General features: G+C 41.3%; 1 protein-coding gene across 6 annotated transcripts in view; it reads right to left on the bottom strand.

The window, feature by feature from the left end:
- Positions 1-23,908, bottom strand: part of ksr2 (kinase suppressor of ras 2) — a 494,388-nt gene that overhangs the window by 9,099 nt on the left and 461,381 nt on the right. For 5 of the 6 annotated variants that reach the window (XM_034170876.1, XM_034170875.1, XM_034170879.1 and 2 more), the window contains 2 exons: positions 21,371-21,500; positions 19,722-19,921 (listed from right to left, as the gene is read on the bottom strand). In XM_034170876.1, coding sequence (XP_034026767.1) covers positions 19,775-19,921; positions 21,371-21,500 — 277 coding nt within the window. In that variant the 3' untranslated portion in view covers positions 19,722-19,774. Of the gene's footprint in view, positions 1-19,721; positions 19,922-21,370; positions 21,501-23,908 lie in introns of those variants that run through there. The other variant, XM_034170877.1, reaches the window with a different exon arrangement.

Genomic DNA, 23,908 nt, shown 5'->3' with positions numbered 1-23,908 from the left:
TGATCATTTGAATAGTGGACGTCTACACACTCTTGGGCTTTTACACATTTTAATTTCTTCATGGAATTAAAAAAAGAAAATTCAGGTTTCTCCAGATTAAAATTTCTAAAATGATCCCCTTTAAAATCAAACTAAGCCAATCTCCACAGTATGATAGAAATCACACTATAATCTGAAAAACATTTGTGTGTGTTCATGTTTGTTCTATTGCACGTCCAGAGTGCTTGGGCCTGTTATCACCAAACTCTTGCTGTGTGACCCCAGAATTGATTTTAGGGGTTTGTTTTGGCAAAGCAAAAAGTCACTGGGGTCAAAATTATGATCCCCCCCACCCCCACCCAACCAAACTCCAATTTGCAAAAAAACATGGCACACTTATATGTGTTCCCAGGTGATGTTAAATTTACAAAAGCCAATCATTGGGGTCAAGGTATTTCACTCTGATTTACACCAAATGTGGCACACATACAGAGATTAGTTTTGAAATTCCCTAGGTGAGATCAAATTTACCAAAGGTCAGTAACTGGGGTCAAGGTCAAGTCCACTTTTCCGTTTGTTGGCTCACTCCTCCCAGGTCCTCTTCCAATTTCTACCAAACGTGGTACAGTGGGGAAAATAAGTATTTGACCCCCTGTCAGTTTTGCAAGTTTTCCCACCTACAAAGAATGGAGAGGTCTGTAATTGTTATCATAGGTACACTTCAACTGTGAGAGACAGAATCTAAAAAAAAAAAAAAAAATCCAGTAAATCACATTGTATGATTTTTAAATAATTAATTTGCATTTTACTGCATAAAATAAGTATTTGATCACCTCCCAACAAGCAAGAATTCTGGCTGTTACCAACCTGTTAGTTTTTCTTTAGCCCCCCTAGAAAAACAGAGCTTAACAATTGGTACAGAAACATTTGTCTGCCATTACAGAGGTCAGACATTTCCTGTAGTTCTTGACCAAGTTTTCACACACTGCAGCAGGGATTTTGGTCTACTCCTCCATACAGATCTTCTCCAAATCTTTCAGGCTTGGAGTTTCAGCTCCCTCCAAAGATTTTCTATTGAGTTCAGGTCTGGAGACTGGCCAGGCCACTCCAGGACCTTGAAATGCTTCTTACGGAGCCCCTCCTTAGTTGACCTGGCTGTGTGTTTGGGGTCATTGTCATGCTGGAAGACCCAGCCATGACCCATCTTCAATGCTCTTACTGAGGGAAGGAGGTTGTTTGCCAGAATCTCACGATACATGGCCCCATCCATCCTCCCTTCAATACGCTGCAGTCGTCCTTTCCCCTTTGCAGAGAATCGCCCCTAAAAATGATGTTTCAACCCCCATGCTTCATGATTGGGACGGTGTTCTTGGGGTTGTTCTCATCCTCTAAACACAGTGAGTGGAGTTGATTCCAAAAGTTCTATTTTGGTCTCATCTGACCACATGACCTTCTCCCATGCCTCCTCTGGATCATCCAGATGGTCACTGGTGAACTTCAAACGGGCCTGGACATGTGCTGGCTTGAGCAGGGGGACCTTGCTGCCCTGCAGGATTTTAAACCATGGCAGCATCATGTGTTACTAATGTAATCTTTGTGACTGTGGTCCCAGCTCTCTTCAGGTCATTGACCAGGTCCTCCTGTGTAGTTCTGAGCTTTCTCAGAATCATCCTTACCTCACAAAGTGAGATCTTGCATGGAATCCCAGACCGAGGGAGATTGACAGTCATCTTGTGTTTCTTCCACTTTCTAATAAATAATCTCAACAGTTGTTGTTTTCTACCAAGCTACTTGCCTGTTGTCCTGTAGTCCATCCCAGCCTTGTGCAGGTCTACAGTTTTGTCCCTGGTGTCCTTAGACAGCTCTTTGGTCTTGGCTATGGTGGACAGGTTGGAGTGTGATTGACTGAGTGTGTGAACAGGTGTCTTTTATACAGGTAACAAGTTCAAACAGGTGCAATTAATACAAGTAAAGAGTGCAGAATAAGAGGGCTTCTTAAAGAAAAATTAACAGATCTGTGAGAGCCAGAATTCTTGCTAATTGGTAGGGGGTCAACTACTTATTTTATGCAATAACATGCATATTCATTATTTAAAAATCATACAATGTGATTTTCTGGATTTTTTTTTTTTATTCTGTATCTCATAGTTGAAGTGTACCTACAATAAAAATTACAGACCTTCTTTGTAGGAGGGAAAACCTGCAAAACTGACAGGGGGTCAAATACTTATTTTCCCCACTGTATGTCACTGCAGGCTGATCCTGGCACTGTCATTAAAAAATGTAAAATGTAAGGCAATGCTAAAATACCCTTGGCTGTATGAACATGTACCTTTTAATAGTGTCTGCACATACACGAGCTTTTGAAAAGACCGGAAGTTACCTTTAATAGTGTGTGACGTCCCCGAGATGTCTTGTAAATCACTCCAGAGGTGTTTATTGGGTTACAAAAACAGCGTTTTCTGTTTTATATGTGTTTATTTCTCGCTAGCTTTTACATAATATATGAGAAACATGTTAGATTTACACAGCACCTCCAAATCCGAGGCCATGGTTCTCGACCAGAAAAAGGTGCCTTGCCCTCTTCAGGTTGGTGGGGTGTCTTTGCTTCAGGTGGAGGAGTTTAAGTATCTCGGGGTCTTGTTCACGAGTGAGGGACAGATGGAGCATGAGATCCATAGACGGATCGGTGCAGCATCTGCAGTGATGCGGTCACTGTATCGGACCGTTGTGGTGAAAAGAGAGCTGAGCAGGGGGCAAGGCTCTCGATTTATCGATCGATCTACGTTCCGACCCTCACCTATGGTCATGAGATTTGGCTCATGACCGAAAGAACAAGATCGCAGGTACAAGCGGCCGAGATGAGTTTCCTCTGCAGCGTGGCTGGGCACTCCCTTAAAGATAGGGTGAGGAGCTCTGTCACTCGGGAGGAGCTTGGAGTCGAGCCACTGCTCCTCCACGTCGAAAGGAGCCAGCTGAGGTGGCTCGGGCATCTTTTCCGGATGCCCCCTGGACGCCTCGCTGGAGAGGTGTTCCGGGCACATCCCATCGGGAGGAGGCCCCGGGGAAGACCCAGATCACGCTGGAGGGACTACGTCTCTCAGCTGGCTTGGGAACTGGGGGAAGTGTGTGTGGATCAGGAGGTCTGGGCAGCTTTGCTTGAGCTGCTGCCCCCGCCACCCGACCTAGGATAAGCGGAAGAAAATTGATGGATGGATGGACGGTTTCAGAGTGGATTCCACCATGTTGAAATAGCAGCCAGAGAGAACCACTGTTTTTCTTATACCCCCGTCACACATAGCCGGAATCACGCAGAGTGGCATTGGACTTATGAACCGGCGCACATCGGAAAAGTGTTGGATTTCAGTTCCAAAATGTTCTGACAGCTATCTGCGGAAGTTGTCACAGTTGGTCAAAATTGGCTGGCGGCCCCGAGTGTGACGCACATGTTCAAAACTCTCTGGGTGTCATCACTCGGATCACCTGCGTGCAGTCTGTCATGTGAGACACGCACTGATGAGAGGTCAGTTTAGCGCTGGGAATGTGAGGATGAGCAGAGATTTGATTGGCTGGGTGAGTGAGTGAGTGACAGCTCCAATATCGGTGTCGTCTGACAGCAGTCTGTGTCATCTGACTGTTGCCTGAAATATGTTTGGGCTGCATCCCGCAGGTGTGCACAAGGCAGTTCGGATGCATTCGGACTACGGCTGACCACGCCTCTTTTCCTCCCGACTGTGTCGGATTATGGCAATATTTGCCGTGTCGGAATGGTTCCTCCACATTCTTGCTATGTGTGACGGGGGCTTTTTTGATTGACATAAATGATGTTAAAGACATTTCAGTGACTTGGAAATGTTCATGTGTCCACCCCCTGAATAGTCTAAAAAAAACTGGCTGTAAAAGTGACAATTTACTTGTGTTACACTAGAAGGTGTCATTACTTATGAAACCCATTTATATTTTATTTTTTGGCTTTGGTATTTTTATTTACTTTATATCAACTTATACAAATTTCTTTTCTGTTTGTGTTTAAAGTTGAGAATTTTTAAAAATGTTAATTATAGACCATTCTGAATTATCTCTCTCTCTTTTCTAATAGTATAAAGAAATTAAAATATATAAAAATCCAGGAGTGTGTCGACTTTCCACAGTATATCCGCTGTAAGTAAGTCCCTTCTGCTGCTCCCTTGTTTGCACTCGGGGTCGCCACAGCAAATCCAAGGTGGATCTGCATGTTGATTTGGCACAGGTTTTACGCCGGATGCCCTTCCTGACGCAACTCCACATTACATGGAGAAATGTGGCAGGGGTGGGATTTGAACCCAGAACCTTCCGAACTGAAACCAAGCACATTAACCACTTGGCCACCACCCCTGCTTACAGTATATCCGCTGTAAGACTCTAAAACTCACTCCAAACACGTGTTCAAACTTTCAACCAAATTAAAGCAACGATAAAAGATGACAAAAAGAAAGAGAAAACATCCAAAATGAAAACATACATTTTTTTTTATTGTCATACACTTTGGAAAGGATGAGTTCAAATAAAGAGCTTGTGATCAAAACCTACTCGTCGCTAAGCTGTGGCTCATAAGGCATTGTTAAATACAAGCTTTCCGAAGCTATAATACAAAGATGGAGTCAGAAAAATGAAAAACAACACATCATCAATGCTTATGCAAATAGGGGAAAAGTAATTTAAAGGAACAACAAAAACACAACACAATTTGTACATAAAATAAAGAGGTCAAAAATCCACAAGGAAGGTCGATATTACGGCAGGTGATGATAAAAACAATCTACAATCTGTCATGTACACTTGGCACTAATGTTTGATCTTTGATTTGTTGTCCAGTCAGGTTGGTGTCAATTCCAACACGTGCACACGTCTCACCTCAGTTTATTTAAATGCTTGACGATGAGTCTACAAAATAAACATTCATACTTCCAAACGGTGTACACCTTCATGATTGAGACCACGCTCCTCAGTGGACAACAGCAGGAAATGCTTTAATATATATATATATATATATATATATATATATATATATATATATATATATGTTGAACGAGCTTCTTTTTCTTTTATATATAACAATAATCTGTCTTTTGATAGTCCTTCTCATGCACTTGGAAAGTTGTAAACAGTACAAAATATAAATGATCCACTTACAATATTTGAATCTCAGCAATTCCAAACTCAACAGAAACATGTGAAGAAAAAAAAAAAATAAAAACAGCAGCAGATTGTTTTTATGCATTGTGAAATACTGGCAGATAATGAGGTGGAAAATAATGCTGTTTAACATGACCGGATTGTCTCTAGTAGGCGTGGCCGGAGGAAATCAAAAACAGAATGACGCCACATCTTCCAAATCATTATATGAGATTCACAATATTGTCTGAAATATACATTAAAAATATGATATGATGTACATCTGTATAAAACCACCTGATATGTCACTTCTTATGTGTTAAAGGGAAGGTTCAGTCAAATTAATGTTAATTAGTTTATCGAGTCCCTGGAAGTCAAGAATTCACACTTTGCGTGGGGTAAATGACATTTTTCTGTTTCAAAAAAGAGAAAGCAACCATTATAGGATTTTTAAACGTGCGCAATATTTGCCATTTTAACAGTGTTGTAGTTAAAAGTAACCCAATCCTGATGGACACAGTGGCAAAAATGAAAGCCTGCTGAATCCAAGATACATTTGAATATCCGGTTGTTAAATGTGATGTAATGCATCATGGGATTTTCAACTTCCGGGTCCAAACAAAAAATGGGCACTGTCATTAACATTGAGAACTGCACTGAGACGCTCTGATCGGGCTGCACTTAAACCGTTGCACACAAACAACAGCATTAACATTGCAACATTTGTATATTGTGCCTAAAACTCTCCTGGATATATTAACTGGGATTTTAGATGTTGTTATTGCGTTTGTTTTATGTAAAAATGCTAGAAGCTCAGGCTATTTCTCCCTTATTTTAAAAGAGAGTTGCTGTGAACTGTGATCGCTTCCTGTTCATGTCGTTCGGGGGGAAAGTGAAGTTTGCACTTTAACGTCCTGTTTATTGTAATAAAAATTTTTTTTATGAACAAACAGACATGTATATTTTACCTGTGCATAATAAAATATGTAAAGTAAAAGAAAAAAGTTTTATTAAGTGTTCTTACCGTAGAAACAGACAAATTCGGTTAACGGAGGTGGAGGCGGAGAACGTCGGGAGGGAGGTTTGCGCACAATGTAAACACAAACTAAACTTAAACTGTAGATCGTTAATAGGATCATACAGACATACTGTAACTTTAATTGTAAACTTGCAGGTCTTTGGACCCGGAAACAGATTTATCATTTGATGCGTTACGATAGAGCTTAACAACCGGATAAAGAAGTGAGCGCTGGGCAAATGTCGTGAATGTTAGCAAAGCTAAGATGGTTAGCTATGGCTGTATGATGTACACTCTGACTTCAGAGTGCGTGGCTTTTTATGAGCAGAGAGGAGAGAATTATTGGTGATAAAATGACACAGAAACTTATGGTGCATCAACAAATCTCAAAGCATCATCCCTGAAGTATGTCAGTCAAAGCTAACTGGCAGAAATGATTTGAAACGCAACAAAATAATGAGACAGGAGAAGGAAGTTGATGCTTATAGTAAATATCAATAAATGCAGGACGATTTCATCACACTCGTAGCCTAGGAAATTGATTTGTGTTTTGTTTTGTTTTTTACACTATATTATCCTCCCAGGAATAATGGCATACTATGCTAGGTTAACAGAGTGAAGACTGTTTCCACTCAAGGATTTCTTCTATAATATCTTTTTACTTGCATTTACAACGCAGTATGTTTAGTAGTACACATAGACTCTGCTGGGATTATACTTAGTGCCACTCCAAATAGAGTTAAATAAACTTCATCATAGTGTTAAATCAACTCTATTGTAGTACAGATTGTGCTTATTAATGCTAAACATCTGGCTTTAACAGTGTAAGGGCCCGTTCATACATAAGACTAAGTTGGGCAAAAGAATCACAAACTAGCTGAAAATGGGGGGAAAAAAAAGGTGTGAACGATCGTGCGGCAACGGTTTCATGCACACGCGCACAAACAGTGCGAGCATGCGGAAGGTCTGATACCACATCGCGCACAAACAGCAGCAGCAAACGTACAACCCCAATTCCAATGAAGTTGGGACATTGTGTAAAATGTAAATAAAAACAGAATACAATGATTTGCAAATCCTCTTCAACCTATATTCAATTGAATACACCACAAAGACAAGATATTTAATGTTCAAACTGATAAATTTTATTGTTTTTGTGCAAATATTTGCTCATTTTGAAATGGATGCCTGCAACACATTTCAAAAAAGCTGGGATGGAGGAACAAAAGACTGGGAAAGTTGATGAATGCTCAAAGAACACCTGTTTGGAACATTCCACAGCTGAACAAGTTAATTGGAAACAGGTGTGTCATGATTGGGTATAAATGGAGCATCCCCAAAAGGCTCAGCCATTCACAAGCAAAGACTGGGCGAGGATCACCACTTTGTGAACAACTGCGTGAAAAAAAATAGTCCAAAAGTTTAAGAACAATGTTTCTCAATGTTCAATTGCAAGGAATTTAGGGATTCCATCATCTACAGTCCATAATATAATCAGAAGATTCAGAGAATCTGGAGAACTTTCTTCACTTAACGGCAAGACCGAAACCCAACATTGAATGCCTGTGACCTTCGATCCCTCAGGCGGCACTGGATTAAAAACCGACATCATTGTTAAAAGGGTCTTACTGCGTGGGCTCATGAACACTTCAGAAAACCATTGTCAGTTAACACAGTTCGTCACTACATCTACAAGTGCAAGTTAAAACTCTTCCATGCAAAGCGAAAGCCATACATCAACAACATCCAGAAACACCGCTGCCTTCTCTGGGCCCGAGCTCATTTGAAATGAACAGACGCAAAGTGGAAAAGTGTGCTGTGGTCTGATGAATCCACATTTCAAATTGTTTTTAGAAATCATGGACGTCGTGTCCTCTGGACAAAACAGGAAAAAGACCATCCAGATTGTTACCAGCGCAAAGTTCAAAAGCCAGCATCTGTGATGGTATGGGGGTGTGTTAGTGCCCATGGCATGGGCAACTTACACATCTGTGATGGCACCATCAAGGCTAAAAGGTACATCCACGTTTTGGAGCAACACATGTTGCCAGTCAAGCAATGTCTTTTTCAGGGACGTCCCTGCTTATTTCAGCTAGACAATGCCAAGCCACATTCTGCATGTGTTACAACAGTGTGGCTTCATAGTAAAAGAGTGCGGGTACTAGACTGGTCTGCCTGCAGTCCAGACCTGTCGCCCATTGAAAATGTGTGGCGCATTATGAAGCGCAAAATACAACAACGGAGATGCCGGGCTGTTGAACAACAGAAGTAGTGCATGAAGCAAGAATCGGAAAGAATTCCACCTTCAAAGCTTCAACAATTAGTGTCCTCAGTTCCCAAACGCTTATTGAGTGTTGGTAGAAGGAAAGGTGATGTAACACAGTGGTAAACATACCACACTCCCAGCTTTTTTGAAACATGTTGCAGGCATCCATTTCAAAATGAGCACATATTTGCACAAAAACAATAATGTCTATCAGTTTGAACATTAACTATCGTCTTTGTGGTGTATTCAATTGAATATAGGTTGAAGAGGATTTGCAAATCATTGCATTCTGTTTTTATTTATATTTTACACAATGTTCCAACTTCATTGGAATTGGGGTTACGCATAAATAAAAGAAAATGTGTTTAGCATAAAATAATGAGAGAACAAGGAAGTAATGAACTGACATGGATGACTTTTACTGCCTTTTATTTGATACATGACTGACCTGATGCGCCCGTTTCATGAACACATCAGCCTGCTCCCCGAGTCCCTCTGTCCAGCTCACTCTGAGGCGTTCACTGCCAACGCGTTGCAAATGTGATATGCAGTTTTATTTATTTCTATGTGAGGAGAGCCCGCCGATGCATGGCGTCTCGTTAGATGATATTCTGCATGGCACGATATATGTTTCCCAGCTGTGTATAGCGATGATGCGGTGATCAGGTGCAGCTTTGACTGGAGCTCATCGCCGTGCTCACCGAGACGTGGTTGGGGCGATCCAGTTTGTTTTTATTTTTCCCCATGTCTCCATCGTTTGCAGACATGCATGCAGCACCGTGCTTTGCACATGGGTGATAGAAGCATATGTGACAATATGTGTCCCCAGCTCTGCGTTGCGTTGGCTCCGCAGTCAGCTGCAATGTGGAGTGGGGCATACTGCAGGACCACAACTGTCATCCAATGCATGAAGTGATCACATGTCAATCACTGTGCCCTGACAAATGCATAACTGTAGTGCGTGTGTGCATGCACGAACATGTCAATCAATACATGATTGACACGTGACACACCCACCTTCCCATTGCAGCAATGCGCTCACATAGATGGGCTCACGGCTCCAGGCTGTGGGGCAATTGAGCTGGCCAGGCTGATTTTTCTGTGAGGCTGTCAGTCAGGCTGGGACATGACGGACGGACCATGCACGTTGCAATTGCGTGTCACATGACGTGCCTGTCTGGTCATCTGGCGCGCTGGCGCTGTGACATGCAGGCGGGCTGGGCATCTCTGTTGTGGTGGTGTGGGTTTGCAATATGCCATGGTGTTCCACGGCTGTCAACCCCATTATCAATCAATCAATCAACTTTTTTCTTGTATAGCGCCAAATCACAACAAACAGTTGCCCCAAGGCGCTCCACATTGCAAGGCAAGGCCATACAATAATTATGAAACACAGTCTACGTCTAAAGCAACACAACCAAGGGATGGTCCAGGGTCACCCGATCCAGCCCTAACTATAAGCCTTAGCGAAAAGGAAAGTTTTAAGCCTAATCTTAAAAGTAGAGAGGGTATCTGTCTCCCTGATCTGAATTGGGAGCTGGTTCCACAGGAGAGGAGCCTGAAAGCTGAAGGCTCTGCCTCCCATTCTACTCTTACAAACCCTAGGAACTACAAGTAAGCCCGCAGTCTGAGAGCGAAGCGCTCTAATGGGGTAATATGGTACTACGAGGTCCCTAAGATAAGATGGGACCTGATTATTCAAAACCTTATAAGTAAGAAGAAGAATTTTAAATTCTATTCTAGCATTAACAGGAAGCCAATGAAGGGAGGCCAACACGGGTGAGATATGCTCTCTCCTGCTAGTCCCCGTCAGTACTCTAGCTGCAGCATTCTGAACCAACTGAAGGCTTTTTAGGGAACTTTTAGGACAACCTGATAATAATGAATTACAATAGTCCAGCCTAGAGGAAATAAATGCATGAATTAGTTTTTCAGCATCACTCTGAGACAAGACCTTTCTGATTTTAGAGATATTGCGTAAATGCAAAAAGGCAGTCCTACATATTTGTTTAATATGCGCTTTGAATGACATATCCTGATCAAAAATAACTCCAAGATTTCTCACAGTATTACTAGAGATCAGGGAAATGCCATCCAGAGTAACGATCTGGTTAGACACCATGCTTCTAAGATTTGTGGGGCCAAGTACAATAACTTCAGTTTTATCTGAGTTTAAAAGCAGGAAATTAGAGGTCATCCATGTCTTTATGTCTGTAAGACAATCCTGCAGTTTAGCTAATTGGTGCGTATCCTCTGGCTTCATGGATAGATAAAGCTGGGTATCATCTGCGTAACAATGAAAATTTAAGCAATACCGTCTAATAATACTGCCCAAGGGAAGCATGTATAAAGTGAATAAAATTGGTCCTAGCACAGAACCTTGTGGAACTCCATAATTAACTTTAGTCTGTGAAGAAGATTCCCCATTTACATGAACAAACTGTAATCTATTAGACAAATATGATTCAAACCACCGCAGCGCAATGCCTTTAATACCTATGACATGCTCTAATCTCTGTAATAAAATTTTATGGTCAACAGTATCAAAAGCAGCACTGAGGTCCAACAGAACAAGCACAGAGATAAGTCCACTGTCCGAAGCCATAAGAAGATCATTTGTAACCTTCACTAATGCTGTTTCTGTACTATGATGAATTCTAAAACCTGACTGAAACTCTTCAAATAGACCATTCCTCTGCAGGTGATCAGTTAGCTGTTTTACAACTACCCTCTCAAGAATCTTTGAGAGAAAAGGAAGGTTGGAGATTGGCCTATAATTAGCTAAGATAGCTGGGTCAAGTGATGGCTTTTTAAGTAATGGTTTAATTACTGCCACCTTAAAGGCCCACCATTATGCCCCATTATGGACATGACAGCCATCCAGCTGTGCGCACTTTGCTGACCATGATCACACTGCGATCACACTGCACTGTAGCCCCCATTTGCAACCTTGGCAGCATCTTGACTATAGACTCGTGGTGTGGGTGAGGGACGACACACTGGGGCACTTAGGAAATGTGGGGCCATTCGCACCTTTTTTTAATCAATCTCAAAAGTGGTCTGCCTGCACTCTATTTTTGTGCCTGAAGTGTGAATGACCCCGCCATTTCTAAGTGCCCTGCGAGTGGTGTTGGATGTTTGTGGGTGGCACCTGGACTCCAGCCGAGAGTGGGTCAAATGGGCATTCCACGGTATTCACCAAATGTCGGCCTCTGGTGTGAAGGCTGCCTCAATCGCACCATTCGGCCACTGTTCAACATGGCACGATATGTTGCACAATATGTCCGACCTGGTTAGGACATCCTGTACGAATGCTGCGAACATGATCACATGGCAGTGCGACCTCATCTTGCCCACTGTTCGAATGGGTTTCCGGCATGAGCGGCACACAAATATTTTTTCGTACAGCATACTTAAATTAAAAGGAAAGCTACTTTTTAACATTTATTCAATTGAGGATTAATAATATTAATTTCCTTTCTTTGTCATTGTACATACAGTGAGGCAATTAAGTACTTGATCCACTGTTGATTTTGCAAGTTTTCCCACCTACAAAGAATGTTGAGGTCTGTAAATTTTATTGTAGGTACACTTCAACTGTGAGAGACAGAATCTAAAAACAAAATAAAATAATCAGAAAATCACACTGTATGATTTTTAAATAATTAATTTGCATTTTATTGCATGAAATAAGTATTTGATCACCTACCAACCAGCATGAATTCTGTCTCTCACAGACCTATTAGTTTTTCTTTAAGTCCTCCTATTCTGCACTCTTAATTAATTGAACCTGTTTGAACTCATTACCTGTATAAAAGACACCAGTTCACACACACTCAATCAATCACACTCCAACCTATCCACCATGGCCAAGACCAAAGAGCTGTCAAATGATATCAGGGCATAACTGTAGACCTGCACAAGGTTACGATGGGCTACATGACCACAGGCAAGCATCTTGGTGAGAAGACAACAACCATTGACATAATTATTAGAAAATGTAAGAAACACAAGATGACTGTCAATCTTCCTTGGTCTGGGGCTCCATGCAAGATCTCACCTCGTGGGGTAAGGATGATTCTGAGAAAGCCCAGAACTACATGGGAGGACCTGTTCAATGACCTGAAGAGAGCTGGGACCACAGTCATAAAGATTACATTAGCAACACATGATGCTGTCATGGTTTAAAATCCTGCAGGGCAGCAAGGTCCCCCTGCTCACGCCAGCACATGTCCAGGCCTGTTTGAAGTTCAGCAATGACCATCTGGATGATCCAGAGGAGGCATGGGAGAAGGTCATGTGGTCAGATGAGACCAAAATAGAGCTTTTTGGCATCAACTCCACTCACTGTGTTTGGAGTATGAGAACAACCCCAAGAAAACCATTCCAACTGTGAAGCATGGGGGTGGAACATCATACTCTGGGGGTGCGCTTCTGCAAAGGGGACAGGACGACTGCACCGTATTGAAGGGAGGATGGATGGGGTCATGTACTGCAAGATCTTGGCAAACAACCTCCTTCCCTCAGTAAGAGCATTGAAGATGGGTCATGGCTGGGTCTTCCAGCATGACAATGACCCCAAACACACAGCCAGGGCAACTAAGGAGGGGCTCCATAAGAAGCATTTCAAGGTCCTGAAGTGGCCTAGCCAGTCTCCACACATGAACTAATAGAAAATCTTTGGGGGGGGAGCTGAAACTCCAAACCTAAAAGATATGGAGAAGATCGGTATGGAGGAATGGATCAAAATCCCTACTGCAATGTGCAAACTTGGTCAAGAACTACAGGAAATGTCTGACCTCTGGAACTGCAAACAAAGGTTTCTGTACCAAATATTAAGGTCTGTTTTTCAATTGTATCAAATGCTTATTTCATGCAATAAAATACAAATTAATTATTTAAAAATAATACAATGTGATTTTCTGAATTTTCTTTTTAGATTCTGTCTCTCACAGTTGAAGTGTACCTACGATAAACATTACAGACCTCTCCATTCTTTGTAGGTGAGAAAACCTGCAAAATCAACAGTGGATCAAATACATATTTGCCTCACTGTACTTACAGCGAAACTTGTCCTCTGCATTTGTCCATCCTAATTAGTTAGACACAATCCAACCAAGGAGTAGTGGGCAGCCAGACTCCAGATCCCACGACTCTCTTGCTGTGAGGCATTAGTGCTAACCACTAAGATACCACGTCAGTCGATGAACGAATGATTTTGTGCAGTCTACTAGCTACAGCATGTAGCTGTAGCATGCTAAAACAAACAAACAAAAACTGTGTAAGTGGAAAGTGATTAAACATGAATTGGCTTTTAATATTTAGCAAACTGTCTTAAATCCATGTTGCTGTGTAGTGGTTCCCACTCCTGGCCCTCAGCGACCCCTAAACTGCAATGTTTTTTATTTCTACCTGTTTGACCCAAAGTTGATAAGCTCATCCAGACTTTTAGCATGAATAGGCTGAGCACACATGAATCAGTTTTCCCATTTCAACTGCTGATTCAGTTTAGGGATGAAAGTGCACCGCAGAGGGACAATATAACTCCATTTTAAAATTGTTAACATATTACAGTGGCTTCAAACTGCATGTAAACTTCAATGTTTCATTCCAGTTGAAAATAAACCATTACATTTACAGCTTAACAATGAGTCCACAAATGTTGATGAAACCTGCCACACATATTATCTCACATAAAACTGACATGAAATTTCCTGCAGGCATGCAATGAAACATAGCTTCAGACAGAGGTGACATTAAGATTCCAATCTCTTCAGTACTGATCTAATGTGGGAAAATATATTTAATATCTACATATTTTCTTTTTAGATTTGACAGTATTTCATATTATTTTGCCAATAGTGACCTCACGAGCTGGCAAACTAACCTACTTATTCAGTGCCAGTTTTTTTGCTATAGGATATATATATATATATATATATATATATATATATATATATATATATATATATATATATATATACGAGGTCTATTAGAAAAGTATCCGACCTTATTATTTTTTTCAAAAACCATATGGATTTGAATCACGTGTGATTACATCAGACATGCTTGAACCCTCGTGGGCATGCGAGAGTTTTTTCACGCCTGTCGGTTACGTCATTCACCTGTGGGCAGTCTTTGAGTGAGGAGTCGTCCACCCGCTCGTCGATTTTTTTCATTGTTTAGGAATGGCTCAGAGACTGTTGCTTTGTTTGATAAAAATTTTTTCAAAACTGTAAGGCACAACTGAGTGGACACCATTCAATAAATTCAGCTGGTTTTCGGTAAAAATTTTAACAGCTGATGAGAGATTTTGGTCTGGTAGTGTCGCTTTAAGGACGGTCCACGGCGCCTGACGGCGATCTGCGCTTCGAGGCGGCAGTGTCTCGCCGTTTCAAGTTGAAAACTTCCACATTTCAGGCTCTGTTGACGCAGTAAGTCGTCAGAGAACAGAGAACTTTCAGAAGAAGTCGGCATGAGGAGTTTATTCGGACATTCCATTGTTAACGGTCATTTTGTAATGAAAGAACGTGCGGGCAGAGTCGCATGTCGGGCTGGACCCGACCGCGGGGGGTCGCGGCAGGAAAAACACCTCCGTTGGAAATCTTAACGGGCAAGTTGGAACATGCCCAAGCTGTTAAACAATTTCTCAGTTACTCACTTGTTGAAAGCCATTAAAAGCCGCCTGAATTCTACAAATGGTTTTCAACACGGAGGTGTTTTTCCTGTCGCGGCGCACACAGATTTGCCGAGTCGTCATGGAAACGACTCGGCGAATTTGCGCGTACGTCTTTCATTAAAAAAATGTCCTTAAACAGTGGAATGTCCGCATAAATTCCTCATGCCGGCTTCTTCTGAATCTTCTCTGTTCTCTCACGATGTCCTGGGTGAATTAAGCCTTAAATTAGGATGTTTTCAGCTCGAAACAGGCCGACGACAGCGCCTGGAAGCGCTGCAGGACGTCCCGCTCCGTGGGAAGTCCTTACACCGACAGAAACACCCCATAATCTCTCATCAGCCGTTAAACTTTTCACAGAAAACCAGCTTAATTTATCGAATAGTGTCCACTCGGATATTCCTCACAGGTCCAGAAAAAATTTCGATAAAGCAACGCGCGCCGTCTTGAGCAGCGTGTGAAACAAAGGAATTCAGCCGAGAGGGCGGGACCACATCTCACTCAAGGCCTGCCCACAGGGAAATGACGTCATCGACGCGTGAAAAAACTCACGCATGCGCACGAGGGTTCAAGCATGATTGGTGTAATCGCATGTCATTCAAATCCATATAGTTAAAAAAAAAATAAAAGGGTCGGTTTATTATCTAAGAGACCTCGTATATATATATATATATATATATATATATATATATATATAATTTTTTTTTTTTTTTAACACTCAGAACACAACCTTGTAGTGGTGAGTTATTTGTGCATTTTCATACACAGTTTATTTGCAATTTTGCCAGAGTTAATTTTGCCTTCAACGTGGGCACAAATGAATGAATGCAGCTGACCCATAATTACTGGTTCTAAAAAATGTTACAAAATAATTTAATTTAATTAATTTAATTTTCTAAAAAAATTTTAAGAGGTTCAGGTGACATTTACTACAACACTGCTTTTATTAAGCAACTCCACAACATTTTTAATAAAGCTAAAACGTGAACTCAAACTGTGCTTTGACTTCTCAGTCTCCCTCGTTTTTTAGTTTTGGTCTTTCGGGGTCATAAGGTTACATCCCTCTGAGCATTTAACAGTCACATCACTACGAAGCTGAGGATCTTTTTTAGCCACGACACCAGCTGCACAGATCCTCATCAACCGTGCTCTCAGACACACAACGATTACAAATTTGTCATAAAAGTGCTTCAAATGCACCATACGTAAGATTCAGCATAAATAAGGTTGTATTTTATGTGAACAACATACCGTATTTGAAACTTACTGCACTATGGTGTCCCATAAGGGCTACTACACTTCCAAATTAAAACATTAACAAATATTAAAAAAAAACACCAGCATCAATTCGACAACAGGTAGTTTCATCCAAAAAAAATGTATTGGAAACTGATAAACTCCTACAAAAATGGAGAATCCAAACATAATCCACAACATATGTAACAATTTAATTTGATAGTATGTCTGCTGCAAAACGGGATTTGCATGTGTCAGTGCGCATGCCTGGAAGTACCCCTCACGCAATGTGTCATGGGATCGTCTGTACGCCTAGAGAGAGATGTGGTACTTTTAAGCCAATTGTACCTGGAGCTGTTATTAATTTACCACTTGAGGTAGCAACAGTAGCAAAACTAAAAAATATGGGTAAAGTGCAGAACTGCAAGTTTAAAAGGAAAGAAAAATGATCTGATAGAGGTAAGCTCTGACTAACTTGTTTCTAAGAGTTATTACCTTGTGAATGATGGGGTACATTGGGCATATTTAGAGGTTATATATCAAATTTTGATAAAATGCTTAATATTTGGCCTTTTCCCATGGAGATAATCTTTGCTACACATCTTTGAGATCATAAGTGTGCCCTGCATCATCTCTGTGCTGAGCCAAGGACACTAATTTCTTGACGGATGGGACTCTGAACCTCTGGAGAAAGAAAGAGGGAAAGGAAGAAAAAATAAAGAAAGAAAGAAAGAAAGAAAGAGAGATCATTCTTTCTGCACTAAAACGTGGCAGGCGAAAGCTGCTCTGGGTGAAGGGGTGGGGTGTCACTTTGGGAGGGATTTACTAAGTTACGCATTAAATGGCAGCCACGATTACTGGCTGCTGTAGACTCGGTGGGTTGATGCAGGCTTGAACTTACTAAACTTTCCCTTATTTCCAGCCCTTCCAATATTGTGAATCCATTTGTTTTTAAGGGTTGCATTCTTAGGAAAAACATAGACGTTTCCATTTTTATCCCTGAGGTGGTTATTGAAGCATACAGGAACACAATAAGTAATTTGTGGCATTTTGAGCCTTTTGTTCACTTCCTGAGCATGTCTGTGCGTCCGCAGCAGGCGCACATTTCCCACAATCTCCTGCGCAACCAAAATCCAACATGGCAGACAAACACAGAAATGCTTTGCAAAGTTTCACATCACAATGGAAGTACGAACAACTAGACCAGGGGTGGCCAAGTTCGGTCCTCGAGAGCCACCTTCCTGACACTCTTAGTTGTCTCCCTGCTCCAACACACCTGAATCCAATGAAAGGCTCATTAAAAGTCTGCTAACGAGTCTTTCATTGGATTCAGGTGTGTTGGAGCAGGGACCGAACTTGGCCTCCCCTGAACTAGAGGCTTCTGCCCAAAGGACTTTATCTGATTTTTATGCATCAGTGCACTTCAAATATATGGGGGAGGTGATGGTCTAGTGGTTAAGCGTTGGGCTTGAGACCAGAGGATCCTCAGTTCAAATCCCAGCCTGACTAGAAAATCAGTAAGTGCCCTTGGGCAAGGTCCTTAATCCCCTAGTTGCTCCCGGTGTGTAGTGGGAGGCTTGCATGGCTGCACCCTCACATCGCGGTGAATGTTAGGATTGATGTGTAAAGCGCTTTGAGCGTCTGATGCAGATGCAAAAGAGCAATATAAATGCAGTCCATTTACCAAATAAAATAAAAAACTGTGAAAGTAGAGAGTGCTTTAAGAGAACATACCTCCACCAACACTTTACCCATATCTCTGTAAATGTTTGAAATAAATGTAGCATGATTACGCAAAAAAATTACAAAACAGATTTTCTTGAAACTTGGTGGAAGGATGGAGTGTGGGTCCACAAAGCAACCACTAACTTTTAAAGCAGATCTGATTAACATCCAGGATATTTTTTTAATGTGCTTAACATTGTGAGAAACACTTGTGCCAACACTTTTATGAATTTGTAGATATTAGCACACTGCATATGCTGGATTTTTTTTGTTTCCGTCGCTTAAGAAATTCATGAAAATGTTGAAGAATGCTCGATCTTGCAATGTTAAAGAAAGTGTGTGTGGGGGGGGGGGGGGGGGGGAGAGATCACAGATCTGCCTTGTTAATTGGATCTATATAAAAGTTTATAGTTTCTTCCTTGACCCAAACCTCACCCTTCCACCTTGTTTCAAGAAAATCTGTTTTGGCATAATCCTACTAAAAGACAGACAAACAGCACCAAAAACATTACATCTTTGGTGGAGGTAAACATAGCTAGCATAAGAGCAAAATCAAGGATAAGATAAATGAATAAATACGCTTCAAATTTCAAAATTCAGCTCTGCTGACCAGGTAGAGAGAGATAAACAGTGGAGCACCACGATGTACTGAACAGTCTGTCAGTGCTGTGTATGTCAGTACTTCCATTGGCTTGTGGACTTTTGTAAAGTGTTTCTGTGTTTAACTGTGTTGTGTGAATTTGCTGCAGACACATTATCAAATTCATTACATCTGCTGCAAGTTATATTTGCTTATGTTCTCTGTATTTGCATTTGCAAGACTTTTTTTTGAATGGAACTACCTGTTGTTGAATTGATGCAGGTGTTTTCTGAATTTGTAACTGTTTTCTGCTTTTGCTGCTGTTGTAATTTGGAAGTGTTGGGCTCCTATCGGCCACTGTACTGTACTGACTATAACCTGTATTATTCTCTTCTGAAAATCAGTTTGCCTTTTGCATTTCCTTTACAGACCGGAGCTCAGTGGGAGCAATTCTAAACTAAAGTTCAATTGATTCGGCAGCAGTTGACAAGATACATTTCAAGTGTCAGCTGTTTTACACAACAGCGTCAAGTGTGAGAGCCCTGGACTGTCCCGTGAGTCCACCCCCCCCCCCCCTTCCCCACCACACACACAAAAAATAAATATTGTTCAAACCTCTCACTTCAATATTCAAAAACGTGCCAATCACAGAACAGTCTCTCACCAACGATCTGTGCCAACGGGTCCCAGCAGGGGACCCTCGCTTCTTCACATTCACGCGGAACAGCGCGCAACAGATGACATTACAATGATACATAAAAGAAACACACACATCCACCTGTGATGTAACGCTGACAAATGACAAAGAAAATGGAAAGTTAACATGAATATAAGAGTCAAATTCATTAACAAAAACAGGAGGTATGGGAAAATACTGTACAGTTGTTCTCAACCGGGTTGATGTAATCAGAACCAAAGACCAGTTACAAGCAAAAACACATCCAGGAAACCAAAGTCAGAAAGCAAAACATGAACCACAACATGAATGAAGGATATTCTGGAATGGTTGAAATCAAAGCAATGAACAGATGAGTCCCGAGCAGTTAACACACACAAACCGACGGGCAGTTTTCCTCACTGGGCTGGCTTTTGGATTCAGTGCATTCTTTAAAGAGGTGGCTTATTTTTTTGGCCCTAAATTCATTTGACATACTCAGCTGACTTCCAGAAGTGCCCAGGGTGGGAAAGGCGGCGGTTTCTTTTTGGCAACTTTTCCAGTAAATCCACCAGCTTGGAGAAACTGGGCCTCTCTTCCTGCTTGTAAGCCCAGCAGAGGAGCAGGATGTCCTGGAGGAGACACAGATCCACAAGTTTTAAGACACTGAAATCCACCGCTGTCATCACAGGACAAGCACAAGTTACGTATAGAAAAACAGTTTTATGGAGCTGAAAATGAAAAGCTCTGACCTGCTGCAACCTTTTGTAAATGTTACGCACAATATATATAGTTTTTGTTTTTACAGGGCTAACACATGCAGGGCTACTGTTTTCGGTCCTATCCATCTGTTTATGTGTAAATAAAATAATTCAGACTTTAGATCTAATTTTGACAATATGTGGTGGAATCCTGGAAGGTCAAGAACATAGTACTCCTGATTTACAACTAAATCAATTATAAAAGTCAAGATCACAGGTTACAGTAAAAATAATGGCCTAATGCTTATATATTAGGGATATGTAGACAGCAATCATTACTATTAATCACTAATATGAAGTCATATAATCATTTTCTGTTGGTCACATGACTTTCGACCTTGGATGATCTTGAAAGGTCACACTCTGAGAATGGCTATTTTGAGGAATTTGTTGCAGATGCACGTGCGGTTATGATTAAATGCTAATAATGAAGTCAGATAATCACTTTTTCATTGCTCACATGAAAAGTCGCCTTGAAAGGTCAAACACAAGGTCATAAATGTTTAAGTCAAATAGTTTGAAGCCAATACAGATTAAACATTGTCAAAGTGTTGTCTGTTATTCAAGGATAAAAGGGTTCCGTTTTAGACCAAACTGATCAAATGTCAACGTCACACATGACCACATTTAACACTGAATCACAATTTAATTTATCAGACCTGTAAAGCACAGATGTAGCACACTGTGACTGTCCTTTCTTGTTTAATTTATTTTTTAATCATTTTGACTCACAGGCTAATACATCATTTAATTAATTCAATTTATTTTCATTTATATAGCGCCAAATCAAAACAAAGTTGCCTCAAGGCGCTTCACCTTACCAACCCCCAGAGCACACTTTTGTAATTGTTGCTCTCATTTAAAGAGGTACACTCCCCTGATACTCCTGATTAGGCGCACTTATTGCACATACTTTTGCACGCTATGTTATGCAGGCTGAGTGTAATTTACCTCAAATTAAAGCCGAAAGTCTGCAAACATCTTTGACATATAAACTGTTAGGATATTGCTGCACACATTTTGAGATCACACTGGCTGTGTCCTATTTTAAAAAGTATATTATTATCCCATTTGGGAGTATATTTTAAACAAAAATTGCAATGAGCATTCTCTGCTTCCGGAGTAATTTCTCAACATTCAGCTTCAGCACACTTTCGTGACTCAGAATGTGTGCCATCTACAGCGAGAAGAGGAAGAGATTCCATAGATCCACTGAGCACTTAAACATGTAGAGTGCAGCGTGTGACATGATGACGCTTGCAGAGTTAATTTTGACAAACCCAAAAACAGCAACAAAAAATAAAAATGCTTCTAACTTACTGATATCTCCTTCCCCATGCCGGTTTGCGTGAGGTTCGGCTTTGCACCACTGCCAATCTGCCATATGATCACCTCCGCTGGCTGACTCTTGTAAGGCCACTCACGTGCATGTAACTCATACCAGATGGTTCTGAAAAGACAAAAGAATAGGCCATGTTTGTGTGATTAAACCAAAGCAGCACTCAGCAGAGTGCAGATATAGGAAAAGAAGAGGAACATGTGTCTCTAGCGTGTGGAACTACAATCATTTGCGAGGTCATGGGTGTATTGGATGTAAAAATAAGGGGTGGTTAGGCACAGTGCTTGTGGACTGCAATCATCAGGAGGCAGACAGCAGGTGGAATTCTATTACCCTCAAAACTGCACAAACTGAAGTCACAATTTGAAAATACTCTTAATGGAAATGTATATTTTGAAAAACTCTCAAATACTTCAAAAAAGTTTTAAGGCTGGCATCAGGTGGTATTTCAGGTGATTTGTAAAACCCATACATCACAAAACTGTGACAGACACGCTTTTTCTGCTGCTACAGGTCACATGACTGATAGAAATAGTGTCACATGGCATTCTAAAATATACCACACAGTACATGCATCTGGACAAAGAGATAGAGAGCTTGTCAAACTTCATAAGATATGATGTTACTGTAATACTGGATTTAGAAAAACAAAATTAAATGGCTATATTCAGCGGGACTAACCCTTCCATCGCCATGACTATTGAATTGACAGTTCTCATGAGTGTCTCGCTAGACCAGGGGTGGGCAATTATTTTTTGCAAAGGGCCAAATGAGAAACAGAAAATATTGTGGAGGGCCAGTCCCAAAGGCTAAACTCAAGTCTGCACAATAATACATTTATTCCTATATAAAATCAGTAAACAGCATTGTTTTGACAAACTGTTAGATGTTCTGATTGGGCAATGAAAAAAGAGGTTACCTTAGAAAAATGTAATTTATTCAATCAAATTTTCCGAGACAATAGTGAACAAAATGTGAAACATTTCTGACTCATTACATTTGTGATAATTTTCAGTCACACTGACCCCAAAACACATTTTAATATACTGTTAAAACTGAAAGTTGCTGTTGGAACAAGAAGGTTCTTAGCTTTCTAAAGACGTCACATCAATTGTCATTGTAAACCAGATATTAAAGACAAGTCACAATATCATTGTCACTGAACTGTGCAGAAAAACAAGAAAAGTGTCCCAGTTCACTAGTTCTTATCGTGTCTTTGCATGACTACATTTGTATTTTCCAACATTTTTCACATTTTAGTGTTTTTCAGTTCTTTTTTCTTGGTCAGTGAGAGAAATCTAGCTTCTGTTGACCTTTAACAAGTGTATCAAAGTCAGGGTGAATGTCTGAGGTGGAGATGTGAAGCACAGCTGACAGATGATCATCAGTGAGAGAGGACCTGCACCTGCATTTATTAAACTTCATCAAAAATCAGCATTCGGCATCCACCTCTCTCTTTCTGGCATGAGCGGACATTTTTGAGGAGCGGTACACATTGATTGGATTAATCATTCCCAAGGAAAAAAAAAAAAAAAAAAACAGGCTTCAAAGTAAAAGCAATCCTGTTTTAGTTCAGTCATAAAGGCCTGGTCACACGGCACACGACAACAGCTGAACGAAGGAGTAAAAAGTCAAAAAGTCACAAATCATCAGGAAAAGGTAGATGAATGATCCTGCCTTTCCCATCACCGAAAATCCTGCACATCAAGAGCACATGAATGTGAAAATGAAACATTCATGATCACAGGACCGAAAGTGGGTGTAAAACCAAACAGTCTCCGGCGCTGAATACATGGCCCCATCCACCATCTCCGTCACTGTCCCCACGGATAGTTTCCCATGCATCACACGAATGTGCCATGCCAGGCTGTGCAGCAAGCATTATGCAATCACATCGTGCCAGGCTGTGTGGTGTACATTACTTGATGGCACTGTGCCAGGCTGTGTGGCATGGGCTGATCGCTTCATGCCAGGCTCTGCTATTACGTAATGGCGCTGTGCCAGACGATCCATGACAGGCTCTGCTATTTTGCAATGGCGCCGTGCCAGGATGTGTGGCTGTGTGGCGATTGTTCCGTGCCAGGCTCTGTTATGTGGCAATGGCGCCATGCCAGGCTGTGTGGCATGCAATTCACGATGGTACCGTGCCAGGCTGTGTGGTGTGCATTATGTGATGGCGAACTGCCAGGCTGTGTGGCGTGGGGCAGTTGCTCCAAGGCCAGGCCCTGCTATACTCCAGAGGACATGCACATGCAGGCACAAACAGCTTGGGAGGTGGACGAAGGTCACCTGCAACACAAACTTGATAGAATAGTAAATACTTTATTCTCTAATTTCCAGGTATTTGCGGGCTGGTCCAAGTCAGCCAAAGGGCTGGATGCGGCCTGCAGACCGTAAAATGCCCAGGTGTGCGCTAGACTGACAGTTATTGCGAGAACACAGAACCCAGCAGTAACATGCCATCAGTGAATGGGAACACTGTCATTTCCCTATTCTGCTTTGGCAACATTCTCATAGTA

This window comes from Thalassophryne amazonica, chromosome 5 (genome assembly GCF_902500255.1).
Source record: "Thalassophryne amazonica chromosome 5, fThaAma1.1, whole genome shotgun sequence".
In the NCBI taxonomy this organism is placed as follows: domain Eukaryota; kingdom Metazoa; phylum Chordata; class Actinopteri; order Batrachoidiformes; family Batrachoididae; genus Thalassophryne; species Thalassophryne amazonica.
This window is presented reverse-complemented; position numbering and strand designations above follow the sequence as displayed.